Source organism: Vespula vulgaris, chromosome 18, assembly GCF_905475345.1.
Source record: "Vespula vulgaris chromosome 18, iyVesVulg1.1, whole genome shotgun sequence".
Classification (NCBI taxonomy): domain Eukaryota; kingdom Metazoa; phylum Arthropoda; class Insecta; order Hymenoptera; family Vespidae; genus Vespula; species Vespula vulgaris.
Genome location: NC_066603.1, coordinates 861,263 through 876,718, shown reverse-complemented (window position 1 = coordinate 876,718; position 15,456 = coordinate 861,263). Strand labels below are relative to the sequence as shown.

Genomic DNA, 15,456 nt, shown 5'->3' with positions numbered 1-15,456 from the left:
GTCTGTCCGAGGAAATGCAACACCGACACTCACATCGACAGCTCTCCGATTCCGCCATCTTACGATCCCTAAAAGCATCTTTCATTCTTTGAACAACGTTGAAAATAACAAAGGAGACTCGTAAGAATCTAGATCAGCGCCACTCGGGGGATCATAGCCACTTCTTTCTTTTTTAACGTACCTTGGACGGTAACCTCGATTGCACATCGAGAGTAGCTTAGGTCTTTCTCTCTTTCTCTCTCTCTCTCTCTCTCTCTCTCTCTCTCTTTCTCTCTTTGTCTTTCCCTCTCGATTTCTCTCATTCTTCTGGCGCTCGAAATTAAAATCAATATCAGAGAGTAACGCACACAAACGATCTTTCTGTCCTTATCTCTGTCTCTTTATCTCTCTATCGATGGCGTACCTCGAGTTTCGAGCTGTGAACTCCTAAGATGTTGGCAAAGTTCGTAGAAATCGAATTACAGTGGCTCTGATCTAGAGATCATTCAATCCACTCGACACGAATCAACGGAGAACTTTTGGTTAAAGGATGAAACGTGAAGAGAAACTGTCGTGTATGCTCTTAAAGGAGAAGGGTAGCTCGTCGTAATATACTGCTAAGATAGAGAAAGACGATGGACATATGTATAGGACATCGGTGTAGCGTGTCCTCGTTCTCCTCGTGCGAAGTGCCATTCATCGAACCACAATTCCGTCTGATTGCAGTCGGATTGCAACCGGTACACTAAGGTACGCGGAGGCCGTTCGTCCTCTGCACCGTTGCACAAAACGCACAAGGTCAGTCAGGGCAAGTCCGAGTCGGAGGAATACGACACCCTGGGCTCGGACAGCGACACGGAAGTCGGGACCAGCAGCCGAACCGAGTCTTCCAATCATCTCGTCGATTCGCACCATTCGGCGTCTGCCGCCGATTCGCGTGTCCACAGTATGCAGTTTGTCATTGTTTTCTACCTCTCTTTTTCTCTATTTTTACTTCTCTTTTTTTTTTACTTTCCCTTTTTGTTTCTCTTTCTCTCATTCACTTGGATTCGATTCTATTGATCTCTCTCTCTCTCTCTCTCTCTCTCTCTCTCTCTCTCTCTCTCTCTCTCTCTCTTTCTTTCTCTTTTCTTTCTGATCTTTTGTGCTATCCTCACATATGATTCAACCAGGTCGATCGTCCTACTTGTTGTATCCAAGTTAAAATACCGCTGGATTTACGATCCGTACGCACCACAGCACCCACTTGTCTTTGCCTTTGTCCCGTGTTATATGTAAGGTGCGCCACATGCGTAAAGAATCAGTTTTATCAAATACGTTAGCCGGTGCATGTGTTTAACGGGTTTCAAGAGAAATTTTATATGTCCTGTTCTAGACTTCCTGTACCATGGACCAGAATCTAGCACGTCTACAGAACCCTCACCGATTCTTGAGAGAAAATCGTTTCCTGGAAGGGGAAGACCCAAGTAAGTTGAAGGATCAAATAAATCTTTACAAATCTTTTCCTCGTAATACTATGATTAGTTTCATAACTAACAGACATTATCACTCGGAACAGGATGTTACGGTTGGCGCGTCATCCCAGCGAGGAGACCCGTACCAACTTCGGGCCAATCACCGGGATTGGCAATTCCAAGCACCAGTCGAGCAATTCCTGTACCAATCGGGACCAGGAGCGTGACGGATCAGGAAACTTGTTCGTCCCCAAGTTGGACCCACCCTCGGGCTTCTCCGACGCGTTTGAGTTAAGCGAAGCAGAGTGCGACCTTGACCGTGGTCACTGTAGCCAACGAAATGTCCGTGACTTCGTAATCGCGGTGTAAATAAATGTAAACCTGACGTATATACGTTCGAGCGCGCGCGCAAAAACCAAGAGACACCTAAAATCAAGCAAACTAATTTTAACCGACCAGCCGACTTACCTATCAACCAACCACCCACCAATCAACCACCTATCTGCCTACTTACCATATCCCTTTTACCCTTTCTTCGCACCCTTAAGATTAATTATATCGATGTGAGCTAGGGTCCGTCTGTTGTTAATTAATCAGGACGCTCGTTAATTCAATTTATCTTCCTTCGCCCTCTTCATCTTACCTCGCGTTCCAACAACTCGCGCATGGAACGCGCACCGACTGTAATCCTGAAACGAGCTCGCAAATTCGACCATGTGTTCTCTAAACTGCCATTTTTTTCATTTTCACGTCATTGTGACGATGATATCATTAATCGAGACGAGACTCAATACCCGTGCCAAAAAAACAGCAGCTCTTTCAAGAGTATATTATATACATATGTATGTATATCATACATATATACGTACATGCATACATACATACATATATACGTACATGCATACATACATACATACATACTACATACATACATACATACATACGTGCATACATACATATATACATATGTATACATATACGTCTCCGTCTTCGATGTTCCTCGAGAGACATTCAACGAGTCCGCAAACTCGACGCGCGTTAATTCGGACGCGTTAAGTTCCTTCCTTGGGATTTTTCTACACCCACGACGTATATGTTATTCGAAAAATGAGCAACGAGCAAACTTTTATTCCGTATTACGTGTTTGTCTTCCAATTAGAGATTCGAGAGACACCGAAACAAATTCTCCTTAGAGATGAGATTCGTTCATATTACGTATGTATGTACAACAGAGCACAGTGTCGTACGAAGTTATCCTACGAAAGGAGATAAAGAAAATGAAACCAAAAGAAAAAAAAAATACCAAAGAGAAAGAGAGAGAGAAAGAGAGAGAGAAATAAAAAAAAAGAGAGAGAAAGAAGAAGTAACTTGCGATTGTCGATTTCTCATTTTTCTTACTCTCGACGTGTCGTGCAAAGGATGTAAATTTTACGAATGATACGCTCAAATCTAAACTCCAAGCAACGATTAAAGAAAAAAATAATAAAAAGCAAAAAAATAAAAAAATAAAAATAAATAAATAAATAAATAAATAAATAAATAAATAAATAAATGAATAAAACTACGACGTTCAAAATAATTTACTCGCCGTCGACGATTAACAATCGGCGGACCCGGCGTTGTAACAAAAAGAAAAGCAGTTCATTCAAGAAAAATAAAGACGCAGCAGCCTTCGGATATCTATATGTGTTATCATCTCGAATCAGTTTGCGAAAAGCGCATGTAATAAGTGAAATCGTTCACTCGACAATGTGATCGATCATTTTTCAGTCGTACTCGTTATTTCGACTCTCGAATTAGTGACGCGAGCCGAAAAAGAGAGAAAGAGAGTGAGAGAGAGAGAGAGAGAGAGAGAGAGAGAGAGAGCATTTTAAAAAGAAAGAAAGAGAAAGAGAGAGAGGGAGAAAGAGAGAGAGAGAGAGAGAGAGAGAGAGAGAGAGAACTCGCCCTGTTGATATATCGTCTACTTTATGACATGAAATGATTTACCACGAAATTCGTACTATTGTGTTTTAGATGACTTTAGATTGTTTATATTCTATTTACTTTGTAAAATATACAACACTAATTCCATATTGATAACGTTTCGATTGAATCCTCATGTCAGCCCTGTTTTATTTCCAAAAGAATCCCAAGAGAAATTGCTGAACGATGATATATCGATCACCTTGTATCTATAAATGGATAAAGGAAAACTATAATATTATTTCTTTCTTCTCAATGAAATCTTTTTCTTTTTCTTTCTTTTTTTTCTTTCTTTTTTTTTCTTTTAATCAATCACAAAATTAAAAAACAAAAAATTCGAATTATCCGACAGGAGGTAAAGGGTAGGACAGGAGATATCGAATATCTGAAAAGGAATAATGAAAAGCTTTCCAGTATGGAGGCGCACCAACGAAGGACAACGTTGAGCATGCGCGAGACCGTAGCTCCTTGCAGATACTATGAGCGGTGGTGTCTACGGTGGTGGTGAGTAGTGCAACCTCTTCGTATTTTTCTAGACGATCATTTGGAATATAATAATTGAATAGATCCGATCATTTTTTCGATAGACGAGGTCGGTGCTATCATTTTCGACGTTGGACATCAGAGCCTTCGCGTTGGATATGGCGGTGAGGATACACCGAAGGCTGAAATCCCAACGAATCTTGGCGTATGGGAGGATCCCGTTGATTCGCCTGAATGTAATCATACCGTCAGGAAACACTACAACATTGACGTCACGGCCATTCAAGTCCGTAAGAAGGGTAATGTCCTCTCTTTCTAATTGTAATAATTTATTACGTTAGACACGTATGGATTATTCGATTAAGATTAAATATTAATATTTTTTTTATTCAAAATTTATATTATTATTATTATTATTATTATAGTTGTTATTATTATTATTATTATTATTACTATTATTATTATTATTATTATTATTATTGTTATAATTATTACTATTACTTCGATAAATCATGTAAATTATACGATTGATGTGTATTTCCGATTGTTTAAGATATGGAGATGGTCAGCTTGATGAAAGATGGAATGGTCGAAGATTGGGACATGTTCGAACGTTTAACCGAATACACGTACAAACAACGTCTTCATGCTTTACCGGAACACCATCCGATCCTGATGACGGAGTGTCCCTGGAATACTAGATTGAAACGAGAGAAACTTCTTGAATTAATGTTCGAAAAGTTTAATGTTCCTGCTATGTATATCTGTAAGAATGCAGTTTTGGCGGCTTACGCCAATGGGAGATCAACCGCTATGGTTGTCGATAGTGGTGCGACGCATACCAGTGCCGTTCCGGTTCACGATGGTTATGTTATCACACAAGGAATAGTCAAGAGTCCTTTGGGTGGCGATTTTATTACCATGCAATGTAGACAATTTTTTGAAGAAAAGGATATCGAATTGGTACCTGCTTGTCTCGTCGCTAGTAAAGGTAAACTCTTTCTATATTGATTATATAAAGATCTTTGATAGATCTACATTAATCGTTATTTTCAGACGTGGTGAGAGAAAGAGATCCACCACGTTGGACCAGAAGACCTGGACCACAACCAACCACTTCCTGGTTGAGTTACATGGTACGAGAAGTGTTGCAAGACTTTCAAATGAATTGCCTGCAAGTTTCTGATAGTCCATACGACGAGGACATGGCTAATACTTTACCCATGAAACATTTCGAATTTCCAACTGGTTATAACGATGATTTTGGCTCCGTAAGACTCATGATACCAGAGGCACTATTTGATCCTAGTAATGTTAAAGGTGTTGGTGCTAGTATCCTAGGCGTTGGTCCATTAGTAACAACAAGTGTCGGGATGTGTGACATGGATATTAGACCTGTAGGTATCAACAAATTCGTTAACAATATATTCTATCTGTCCTTCTAACGAAATCATTCCCGATCGCAGAGTTTATACGGTAGTGTCGTAGTCACAGGAGGTAACTCTTGTCTCCAAGGTTTCAGCGAAAGATTGAACAGAGATTTGGCTAGTAAAACGCCTCCGGTAATCGATAATATATTAATCATTTTTTCATTATCTTCCTGTTATATATCATTTCATTATAACGAACGTTGTTGGCAGAGTATGAGACTGAAGATAATTAGCGCCAATAGTTCGAGCGAACGTCGTTATGGTGCCTGGATCGGTGGCTCGATCCTTAGCTCTCTTGGATCCTTTCAACAGATGTGGCTGTCGAGACAGGAATACGAGGAATCCGGGAAATTGATTTTAGAACGGTGAATTTGATCTTCTCTTTCACTTATCATTTTTACTTTATTCTATCATATTGTTACTCCAAATGATTCTCAACAAATCTTATGGGTTTTTAGAGATCGAGGTCTTTTAGAAAAGTGGAAGGGTGATTTTGAAACACAACGCACAGAGATCGATCAACCTTGCTCGGCTCGATAAATCAAATAATAATTGAATCAAAATATACATATAGACTTCCCATTATTATCACATACATATTATAGAAATTAGGGTAATAATAATTAACTATATTTATTACTTAATGCATCTAAGACGATAAGTATCTTGCAACGACTTTTGGAAACGGAAAGATCGACCTTTGGCGAAGGAAAAAAAAATGATAACGACTAGTCAATATGTAAAACATTTTATTAATCGAAAAATCGTTTTATACAATCGCCAATGTCGTTGGGTCAGCGTGCTTATTCAAAAGGTAACGATACAGTTCCTATTTTACCCAAATATTCGCACGTTGCTTTATCGAAGTTCCTATTTTTCTTCAATATTTTTTAAAGCTTTTCAACATTGAACGATCAACGATATGCAATACGAAAATTTATCGTTTGTTGATCGATCAAAAAAAAATGTTCGAATAAACTCGCACTTTTGTCTAAGAAAAAAGAAACCAAAAAAAAGAAGAAGTTACAAAATTGTGTAAGGAAAATTTTTTTTTAAATTATTGAAAAAAAATTATTATGTAACTTTTTGTTTTTTTCTTTGCTTCTTCTTTTCTTGCTATAGCAAACTTCGAAGGAATAATTTTTACGCACGTATACTCAACATTTTTCTTGCGTCCAGTTTATTGAAAAAAAGAAAAAAAAAAGAAAGAGAAGGAAAAAGAAAAATAATTTTCAAGTGTGTATGTATATATATATATATATACACACACATCTGATATAATCTAACGTCTATACGACTGGCTATTAATACTGGAATTAATCTTTAATTAATGAAATAGATTAAATAATGTAATCGACGTTGTAAAAGCTAAGTGCTATAAATGCTTGTACGTCGTATCGTCTCATCATAGCCGAGTGTTTGAAAATTGAATAAAGAAAATTCGGTTCTAATTCATCAGGAAAATCTAATGCTATATAAAAAAAGAAAGAAAATGATAACGGAAAAATTTCAACGATGAATGTAATATTCGAAAAACTATATGGACTTTTGAAAAATCGAACAAATTAATCTCATGTTCCTTTTTTTAAATTATAGTATTTTGTATGTGCGAGAACATGTGTACGCATGTGGGTGTATGTGTGTCTCTTTATCTTCATAATAAGTCAGACGCGCGTTATCCTTGTTCCTAATCTTCTATAAATACATATTTGTACGAGACGAGTATCAAAAACTCCAAAAAAGAAAAATAAACGCAGACGTCACTGAAATGTCTACACGTATTCTCTCCGCATTCCTATATATATATACACGAGAGATACACAGAAATAAAAATGTTTAAATAAAATAGACACAAGACGAAATTAACAAAAGATTTATCCACTTGGTGGATCACAAAAAATCACAAGGATCTATCATGTTCATCATTCGGTGTATCACTTAAATTAATAAGATTAAATATAGTCTAACCATTTACGAGCTTACTTCATATTTTTTATCGATTGAATCGATAAATAAAATTCTCAATCTTTTGGAAGATTTTAAAGAATAAATTAAATACATACGCATATCATCATACATATATATAGATATTAAGATCGTTCTTTCTCTCTCTCTCTTTCTCTCTCTCTCTCTCTCTCTCTCTCTCTCTCTCTCTCTCTCTCTCTCTCTCTTTCGTGCCTTGGTAGCACGATTTTTAAATTTCTTTTTCTGTAGAATTTATCGAAAACAATTGGACATTCCATTCTAGCTACCTAATCGCATGGGTTTTGGTAGATTACAAATTGCATTGTGCACTGGCATTGCCAACCAACCTGCTAATGCAATACCAATCGAATCTGCCATTGTGGCAATTCCCAAAGAAATTTTTCTATCTGCTCGTGGAATCTGAAAACAAATTGAAATTAAAAAAAAAAAAGAAAAAAAATACACGCACGCATTCTACCGAACTTTATAAAAAGATATATTACAAAAAAGTAATTGAAAAAGCTGTTGTTTTAGTTATTATTCTAGTATTGAATAAATTCAAAATAATAAAGAATGGAAATTACTCTTTTTCTCGTGTATTCGTCGATTGATTATTCTAACGTTAATTAAAATAAAAAATAAATAAATAAAATATACCTCAGTCGACATTCTATAAAAAGTATTGACATAAGCACCACCACCTAGAAGACCTTCCCATAGAACAATAGTAAAGATGATCCAAATATTTGGTATATAATAATAGATCGTCTCGAAAAGTAAAACAATGACGTTGAAAAACTGAAAAAATGATTAAAAATAGAATTTGATTTACGTCGTCTGAAAAAATAATTTAGTATAGATAAAAAAAAAAGAATTTACTGATTAAAAAAAACAAATCGTATTACGTTGGATATTATTACATAGTCAAAGTGCAACATTTCGTTACCTGTAGAACAGCCATGATCCAGATCTTATTAATAGTAACTAGATTCACCGATGACCTCGAAATAAATACGCCTATCTGATAGTCTACTTGAAGCCACCTGTATTGCTCCTGATGTTTCAGCCATATATTATCGAATTGGATTAACTCGAACTATGAAAGATAAAAGAACAAATTAATAGTAGAAATTCGTAGCTTTTATAAAAAAAAAAAAAAAGAAAAAAAGAAAAGAAAAAGAAGAATTTTATAGAGGAAGATAAGATTGAATTAGATTAGAAAGTAAAAACATATTACCAGACCGTGATTAATAAAATACTCGAAGAAATAAACGAATCCCAGGGGAATCATGTATTTGAGTAAACCAGGAAGTAAAAGGATTTTATCCTTGAAACTTTTTCTTGGTACTTCGATGATATGTTCCTGACTGTCTATACCACTCTTGGTAACAGGAATATTCATTTGAGATGGATGAACCAAGATAAACCAAAATGTTATAGCTTGTATTAATGGTACAATCAACATCAGTAACAAAGTTTCTGATGTTTTCAGCCACATCGATAAACTCGCATAAGATAGGGCACCAATGATACCGGCACCTCCAGTTCCCGACGACCACGTTGAGATAACTTGTCTAGAAAAAACAAAGAAAGAATGAAATGTATGTGCAATGTAAAGAATGATATATTATTTTCTTGAACTCTTTCATGGAATATTTTGTTAAGCTTGCTCGTACATTTTGTTTACGCTCTCTTTCTTACATACATAAATGCATGCATTGCAAAAGCATAAGTGCAGGTGATAATACACGTAGAAAGATTAGATGAAAGAATGATGAGATAGAAAATTAATTAATATTTGAAGTAAGGTAATTAATACTTTGATAGGAAAAGAGAGAAAGAGAAAGAGAGACTCAAGTAATCTCCCAAACGATTGAATTACTTCGAAAGGATGATAACAATAACTTGTACTCTTTTTTTTCTCTCTGAAGTTCTTCACACGCACGTACTTGTATGCACGAGAACGTACGATAACGTTAGTTAACAAGTAAGTAGTTAGAGCATTAAATGTTAATTCGAAACGTTTTAAAAAGAATGTAAATGGATCATTGAAGATGGATCAAAGAACGTACTTAAATTATATAACGTAGATAACACAAAAGAAGAATATTCGTAATTTTTTAATATTACGTTCTTTTATCTTTTTTTCTTATTTATTATTCTTTTATCTTAATTTGTATTGTGTATATATATATAAACATTATATATACATATGTATCTTTTGGAATTAATTGTAAATTTCTGAAACAACTCTGAATGTCAACACTTTGATGATTTATTGGAAAGATACCTGCAGCAGATGTACAAAAGTGTGTGTGTATGTATATGTATGTATGTGTATATATATATATATATATATATATATATATATATATATGTAAGTATACTTTTCTTTGCATATGTGAATAATATTGACTTTTTTCTCTTTGTTCGTCTTTAAGTCTTATCGTTTCTTTCTTCGTGGTTTCTTTTTTTACTTACATATTTCAATGAATATATGTTTCAGGATGGATATCAAACAAAAATATTATGTCGTAATGTGTAAACGACTTGCAAAAAAACGAATGTTACAAAAATATATTCTCTTTTTGTATTTACGTAGCCTGCATCTTCATGAATATTAACGAGAAGGTTGACGATAACAAAGTGCTAAAAAATTCTTGAGTCAGCGAACATTATAATCACAAAGTAATGAAGTAGAAACACAAAAAGAAATACATACAGGTATATGTATATATAGATATGCACAATAATATATATAAACAATATGAGTTTTAAAAAGATAATCGAGAACTCGAAGAAAGATCAATTAAATTTTTCAATGAAAGAAAATACTTGAATTGCTCAACTTACTTTGGATACTGATGACTATAACTCAGCAACGTAACTTCACCCAATCCTGAGGAAACAGATGTTACAACGACGCCCAAAATTGCAAGCCATTCTGTAATGCTCATTGACACTATGAGGAATCCTGCAGCGGAAAATAACACACAGGTAGCCAGTCGAACACTGTAATTAACGATTCGAACATATCGATTAGCGTTATTTTTGAAAAATGGAATTAAGATAGTCCCCGGAGAGACTTACGCAGGATGTTGCCGAAGCTGAGTTGTACCGAGCTGCGTTTTAACCAGAATTTTTTGTGCTACGATCTACGAAATTTTTATTTTTTATTTCTATTTTTTTTTTTTTTAATCTATTACTTCAGAGAAAGTATAAAGAAAATCTTATTAAAGTCATCTGACAATTATATACGTACATTCTAACGCTATATGACGAAATTATTATATCTTTGTTTTATCATATTAATTTCGTAATTAAAAACATAATCATTAATATTGCCAATGGTCATTGATCTTAATCGAAGACAACTATGACATAACTCGATAGTGCTCCGAAAATATTTATTACTGTATAATAACAATGATTATATAATATGCATAAAATAATTAAAATATGGACTAGATACTCACTGCACAAAAAACGGCAGGAACGGTGCAATTATTTTAATTACCAAACAGGGTAATATATCAGCTAAAAGTATAGCTCCGGTCGACATGCCATTACATGATCTTTCGTTATTAGTATTTGTCCCATTAGACGTAATTGTTGTATTCTATAAAATAATGCACAAATATTAGATAATTAATATTTAAAATAAAAATATCCAATGATTCATAACTTTAGTATGTCGTTTCTTGTTTGTATTTATGAAACAGATTTCGAAGAATTCTTACTACATGTTCTCATTAGTGCATATTAGATTTTTTCTAAATTTCAAATCGAAAGATACTTAATCGCTTAAGATTAATCTTTAACAAATACATTTCATTATATCACTTATTAATAAAACATAAACGCGACAATTGAGTCATATTAAAACGGTGCTATGCGTTACGTAATATATCGCGAGTCAGAACCTATTATTTTGTTACATACATAGATTCGTTTAACATAATTTCAGATTAGATTCACTCCTGGAGTGTTGTGAGAACACGTAGCAACTATTACCGGAAACGATTACTCCAACGAATCTGATCTTTATTTGCGGAAGCGAATAATTTATTCTCAGAAAAGATCTTCTCAAAAAAAGATCGATCGTACGTCGAAGTATAAATTCCGTTTCATTTTAAAGTGTCAGATTTGTGAATTATATATATTACAAAATATAATCTATAAATTTATAAATCATATTTAGTATCTCATCGATGATATATTCAAATACTATAACAAGTATTAAATATAAATATTCAATGATACATTATTTTAAGATAAAGTATATTCGAAATAAAAACATAAGTATATAATGTCCTTGGTATTTAAATGGATGATTTTCATTCTAGATTAGAAAATATCTAGGTAATAAATTTAAATGAATTCACATATTTGGAATTCATTATTACTGACCAGAACGATGCATATGTATTTATGTATGAAAATAAAATTATCTCGATCGTGATATTTTCTTATTCAAACAATCAGAATGAACAAGTTTAAAGCAAGATGCGCAAACAAGATAAAAACGAAGTTTCATGAAGTAAATTTTTTTTTCTGCAATTAATCCAAACGAATGATTATTAAAAAGACTTGTTAATTATCTCTTCCCTTTCTCTCTCTCTCTTTTTCTCTCCAAATGTTTCGTATCTCAATAATAATTTCGAGCAAATTTAATTTACTTTAAAAGCAAATAACAAGTTTGTCATAAATGAACTTATTAACATTATATATCAATTAACATTTTTTATCAAAGAAAAAAAAAGAAAAGAAACAGGAAATATATCATTTAATTACTTACCAAAGTACCAAATCTACTTTCAAGGATATCGTGTGCCGCGCTCAACATCACGATATAACCATAATTATTACACATTCCAAGTATCCAAAATGCAACGAGATTTCTCCATTTCAATCTTCTCAGTTTTCTTTCTTCATCGATTTCGTCGGCTACGTTGAGTTCAATTCTTTGCAGAATTCCTCTTGCCATGTTCTTCTCTCAACCAGTTTTCCAAAGAGGGGCCGAACCCTTTCGTTCTCTTTTTATCTTTCTCGAGTTATAGCCAACGCCAATCTCTATCTCTCTATCTCTCTATCCGTCTATCTCTCTTGCATCGACTACTTTAGCAGACGTATACAGAGACGTATATCTTTCTACAGCTTGTCTCGCATGAAGGCTCTTTCTGTCTCTATCACTGTCTTTGTCTTTGTTTCTATTTCTTTCTCTCTCTCTCTCTCTCTGTCTCTCTCTGTCTCTCTAAGTCAACCACGTGCTCACAATCTTTAAAATCGTTTATCCGACTACTGATAGAACAAATCCCACTGTATTTTTTCGAAATCTCGAAATTGATTCTAACTCGTAAAAATAATAATCTTGACTTGACTTTCTTTATCAATCTATCTTTTTTTCTTTCTTTCACCATACCCCACCTTCGAAAAATTTCCCGCTTCTTTTCAACGACGTCTTGTACGACTGTAATACCGAAATGTCTCTTAGATCACGACGAAATTAGTGTGAATTTTTTATTGGAAAAAATTGTACGTTTCATGAACCAAAAAAAAAAAAAGAAAAGTGATGACGATATATGTATGAAAACGAACGAACGAACGAACGAACGAACGAACGAGTGTGTGTTAAGAGAGATCTCTGCTCTTTCCACAGCACCTACGAAGTTGCTTCTTCTTGAGAAAGAAGAAGATTGAGAGTGTAGAACACGAGAGTCAGTCGAAGCTAATGGCGGTCAAGTCTTCGAGAAACTTCGCTCCCTTTCCTCAAGGAACTTCCTTCTTAATGTTCTTATTGGTCTCCGAATCTGATCTTACTCGCTTGGTTCTCGTTGTTCTTATACGTATCTTCTTGAGGAAGATACAAAGTAATCTTTTCAATATCCCGAACGTGAGGTATTCGTGGTGATTTAACAATGAAAAGAAGAAAAAAAGGAAAGAAATAAAATAACAAATGTTTTTCTTATTATTCTAATTTTTTCAGAGAAATTCTCAGATGATCAGTTCCCTGATACCTTTCTTCTTTTTTTCTTCTTTTTCTTTTCGTATAGTTGCTCCAAAAACAGCTTCCTATTAACAACCAACTATTTTTAATTCTTCTTTTTCTTCTTCCTCAAACAAATGCCGTGTTACTCCGTTCGAAAGTTCGATCGATTCTGTTCGCTTATCGCAAATCCGTCTATTTCTAATTTATATCGCTACCTCCCTCCAAGTGCGAGCCTATCAACCAGAAAGATAAAATGAAACATAAGCGATAAGAAATCAAAATGAAGAATCTTCAAGATAAAAGAAACAATGGTTCATAGAAATTAAAGGAAAAAGATCTATACAAGCATAAACAAAATGATATGCTATGATCGACTAACAAAATAATCTATGTAAATCATTTCAAACAAACAAAAATACGAAGGAATCAATAGTATAAATAAATAGTATATTATCTACGATCAGCTGATAGACTTATCTACGAATGAAACACTGAAAAAAGATAAATTTTCAAAGTCCGCTAAAAATGTGCATTTCTGAAGTAAATAAAATAAAAAATTGTAGAACAAACAGTTAAAAAAAATTAAAACGATATACTACGAGCTGAAAGACTAATTCGTGAATGAGACCATGTAAAAAAAAGAAAAAATCTAAGGTCTATAAAAAGAAGTTTCAATGTAAAAGGTTATCATACTTTCCAAGTGGTATCCTATTCTGAATCCACAAAAAACACGGTCGTTCGTGACTTCCGATTAACCTTCACCTACTACTTATTATTTTATGTATGTATATATTCGTTTGTTCATCGGATTACTATCTTGACTATTAAAAAGAAGAAGGAGGAGGAGGAGGAGGTAGAAATGATGACGACATGAAGAAAACTTCCGCGATTTCTCGGCGTAATTCGCGTAACGACCCTGAAATGAACCGCCTCACTATGTTGGCCGTGACTGGGTCACTTGCACTTGAACTACTTTCTTGCTAACCAACATTTGCCACAATGATTGATGACTAGAAATCAAACTGAGTGGCATCGATGTTTTATGAAAACAGAAATAAAAAAAAAATGTATGTGTATATAAGAGAAGTGAAGTGACTGCAATAATTGAGACAATATCAAGAAAAAAATTACTATATGAAAATGGATATTAATGGAATATGTTTGTTGCAAAATTATAACCACAAATTTAATGTAATTTAATATGTAATATAACATATATTTAACGATATAGTTATTTACGAAATTTTGTAAAAAGTAATTATGAATCAATAATTTCTATAGTAATATTTATTCAATAGCTAGTACATTTCTTTTTTCTACAAACTTTTGAAAAAAAGAAAACAAATTGTGCAACCAAACGTTTAATTATTATGACGTTTCAATTGAAACTCTCTAAAAGAATAATGAACGAGGAAAGAGAATTATCGCTTCAACCCTTATCACTTCGAAAAGAAACGTCATGCTAATTTCTAATCGCTTAACGGACTCGCGAAACTAAACTTTGAAAGAGTTCAGAGATATAAAAGATGTTTTGTTTCTCTTATAATTAAAATTCAAGATCGTAAACGTGAAATAAGCAAATATAAAAGTAGTACATGAAGTATAACGAGTGCAACAAGAACAAAACTAAAATATAGACTTTACTTTCACAAAGACTGACAGAAACTATAGTAAGAGAATGGTTTATATATATATATATATATATATATATATATATATATATGTATTATATATATACGTATGTGTATACTCGACTTACCGATTAATTAATTCAGCTAAATCGATTGAGACCAATAATAAAAAAGAACAGAATCTTCGATGATGAACTTAATCTTCTCACAAAAAATATATACATATATACAATCACAATTCACATAATCACCTCACATATATATATATATATATATATATATATATAATCACGATTCACGATCACAGTTTATGAACAAATTTCTCTAATAAGGTTGGAAACATCTAAATACAAAAAATTAATTCACTCACAAATATCAGAAAAAAAAGATTTGAACGAGGAATGTATAGATTATGATCTATAGATTCCACCATTCTATGAAATGTATGTATGTATATATATATATATATATATATATATATATATATATATATATATATTAGGAGCACGTGTTGCCTTGACGAGTCTTAGAATTGAAATAAATATCTTGAAGGCAAAATC

At 33.4% G+C, this 15,456-nt stretch overlaps 3 protein-coding genes across 15 annotated transcripts in view; 2 read left to right on the top strand and 1 right to left on the bottom strand.

Annotated features, from left to right (window-relative positions):
* The window catches only part of LOC127070428 (cell adhesion molecule Dscam2-like), a 191,560-nt gene extending 188,052 nt beyond the window's left edge, over window positions 1-3,508 (top strand). For 7 of the 9 annotated variants that reach the window (XM_051008382.1, XM_051008379.1, XM_051008381.1 and 4 more), the window contains exons 25-27: window positions 706-925; window positions 1,355-1,445; window positions 1,538-3,508. In XM_051008382.1, coding sequence (XP_050864339.1) covers window positions 706-925; window positions 1,355-1,445; window positions 1,538-1,802 — 576 coding nt within the window. In that variant the 3' untranslated portion in view covers window positions 1,803-3,508. Of the gene's footprint in view, window positions 1-705; window positions 926-1,151; window positions 1,259-1,354; window positions 1,446-1,537 lie in introns of all 9 variants that reach the window. The other 2 variants (XR_007784511.1, XM_051008384.1) reach the window with 2 other exon arrangements.
* Window positions 3,509-3,714: 206 nt separating this feature from the next.
* On the top strand, window positions 3,715-7,080 carry LOC127070440 (actin-like protein 6B). 2 transcript variants are annotated; one of them, XM_051008412.1, is made up of 7 exons: window positions 3,715-3,902; window positions 3,965-4,180; window positions 4,435-4,872; window positions 4,938-5,278; window positions 5,348-5,443; window positions 5,522-5,676; window positions 5,770-7,080. In XM_051008412.1, the coding sequence occupies exons 1-7, from the start codon at window positions 3,878-3,880 to the stop codon at window positions 5,849-5,851; spliced, it is 1,353 nt and encodes a 450-aa protein (XP_050864369.1). In that variant the 5' UTR covers window positions 3,715-3,877; the 3' UTR covers window positions 5,852-7,080. The 2 variants fall into 2 exon arrangements, with proteins under 2 accessions (XP_050864369.1, XP_050864370.1); XM_051008413.1 differs by having other exon boundaries at window positions 3,716-3,902; window positions 3,986-4,180.
* On the bottom strand, window positions 6,044-15,372 carry LOC127070441 (battenin). Of its 4 annotated transcripts, none has more exons than XM_051008417.1 (9): window positions 15,025-15,372; window positions 12,939-13,498; window positions 12,075-12,746; window positions 10,753-10,895; window positions 10,130-10,288; window positions 8,514-8,850; window positions 8,223-8,372; window positions 7,934-8,074; window positions 6,044-7,696 (listed from the first exon to the last, which is right to left on the bottom strand). In XM_051008417.1, exons 3-9 carry the CDS (start codon window positions 12,261-12,263, stop codon window positions 7,556-7,558), a joined length of 1,260 nt encoding a protein of 419 aa, XP_050864374.1. In that variant the 5' UTR covers window positions 12,264-12,746; window positions 12,939-13,498; window positions 15,025-15,372; the 3' UTR covers window positions 6,044-7,555. The 4 variants fall into 4 exon arrangements, with proteins under 4 accessions (XP_050864374.1, XP_050864371.1, XP_050864375.1 ...); XM_051008414.1 differs by having other exon boundaries at window positions 12,075-13,151; window positions 13,294-13,498; XM_051008418.1 differs by lacking the exon at window positions 12,939-13,498.
* Window positions 15,373-15,456: the final 84 nt, after the last annotated feature.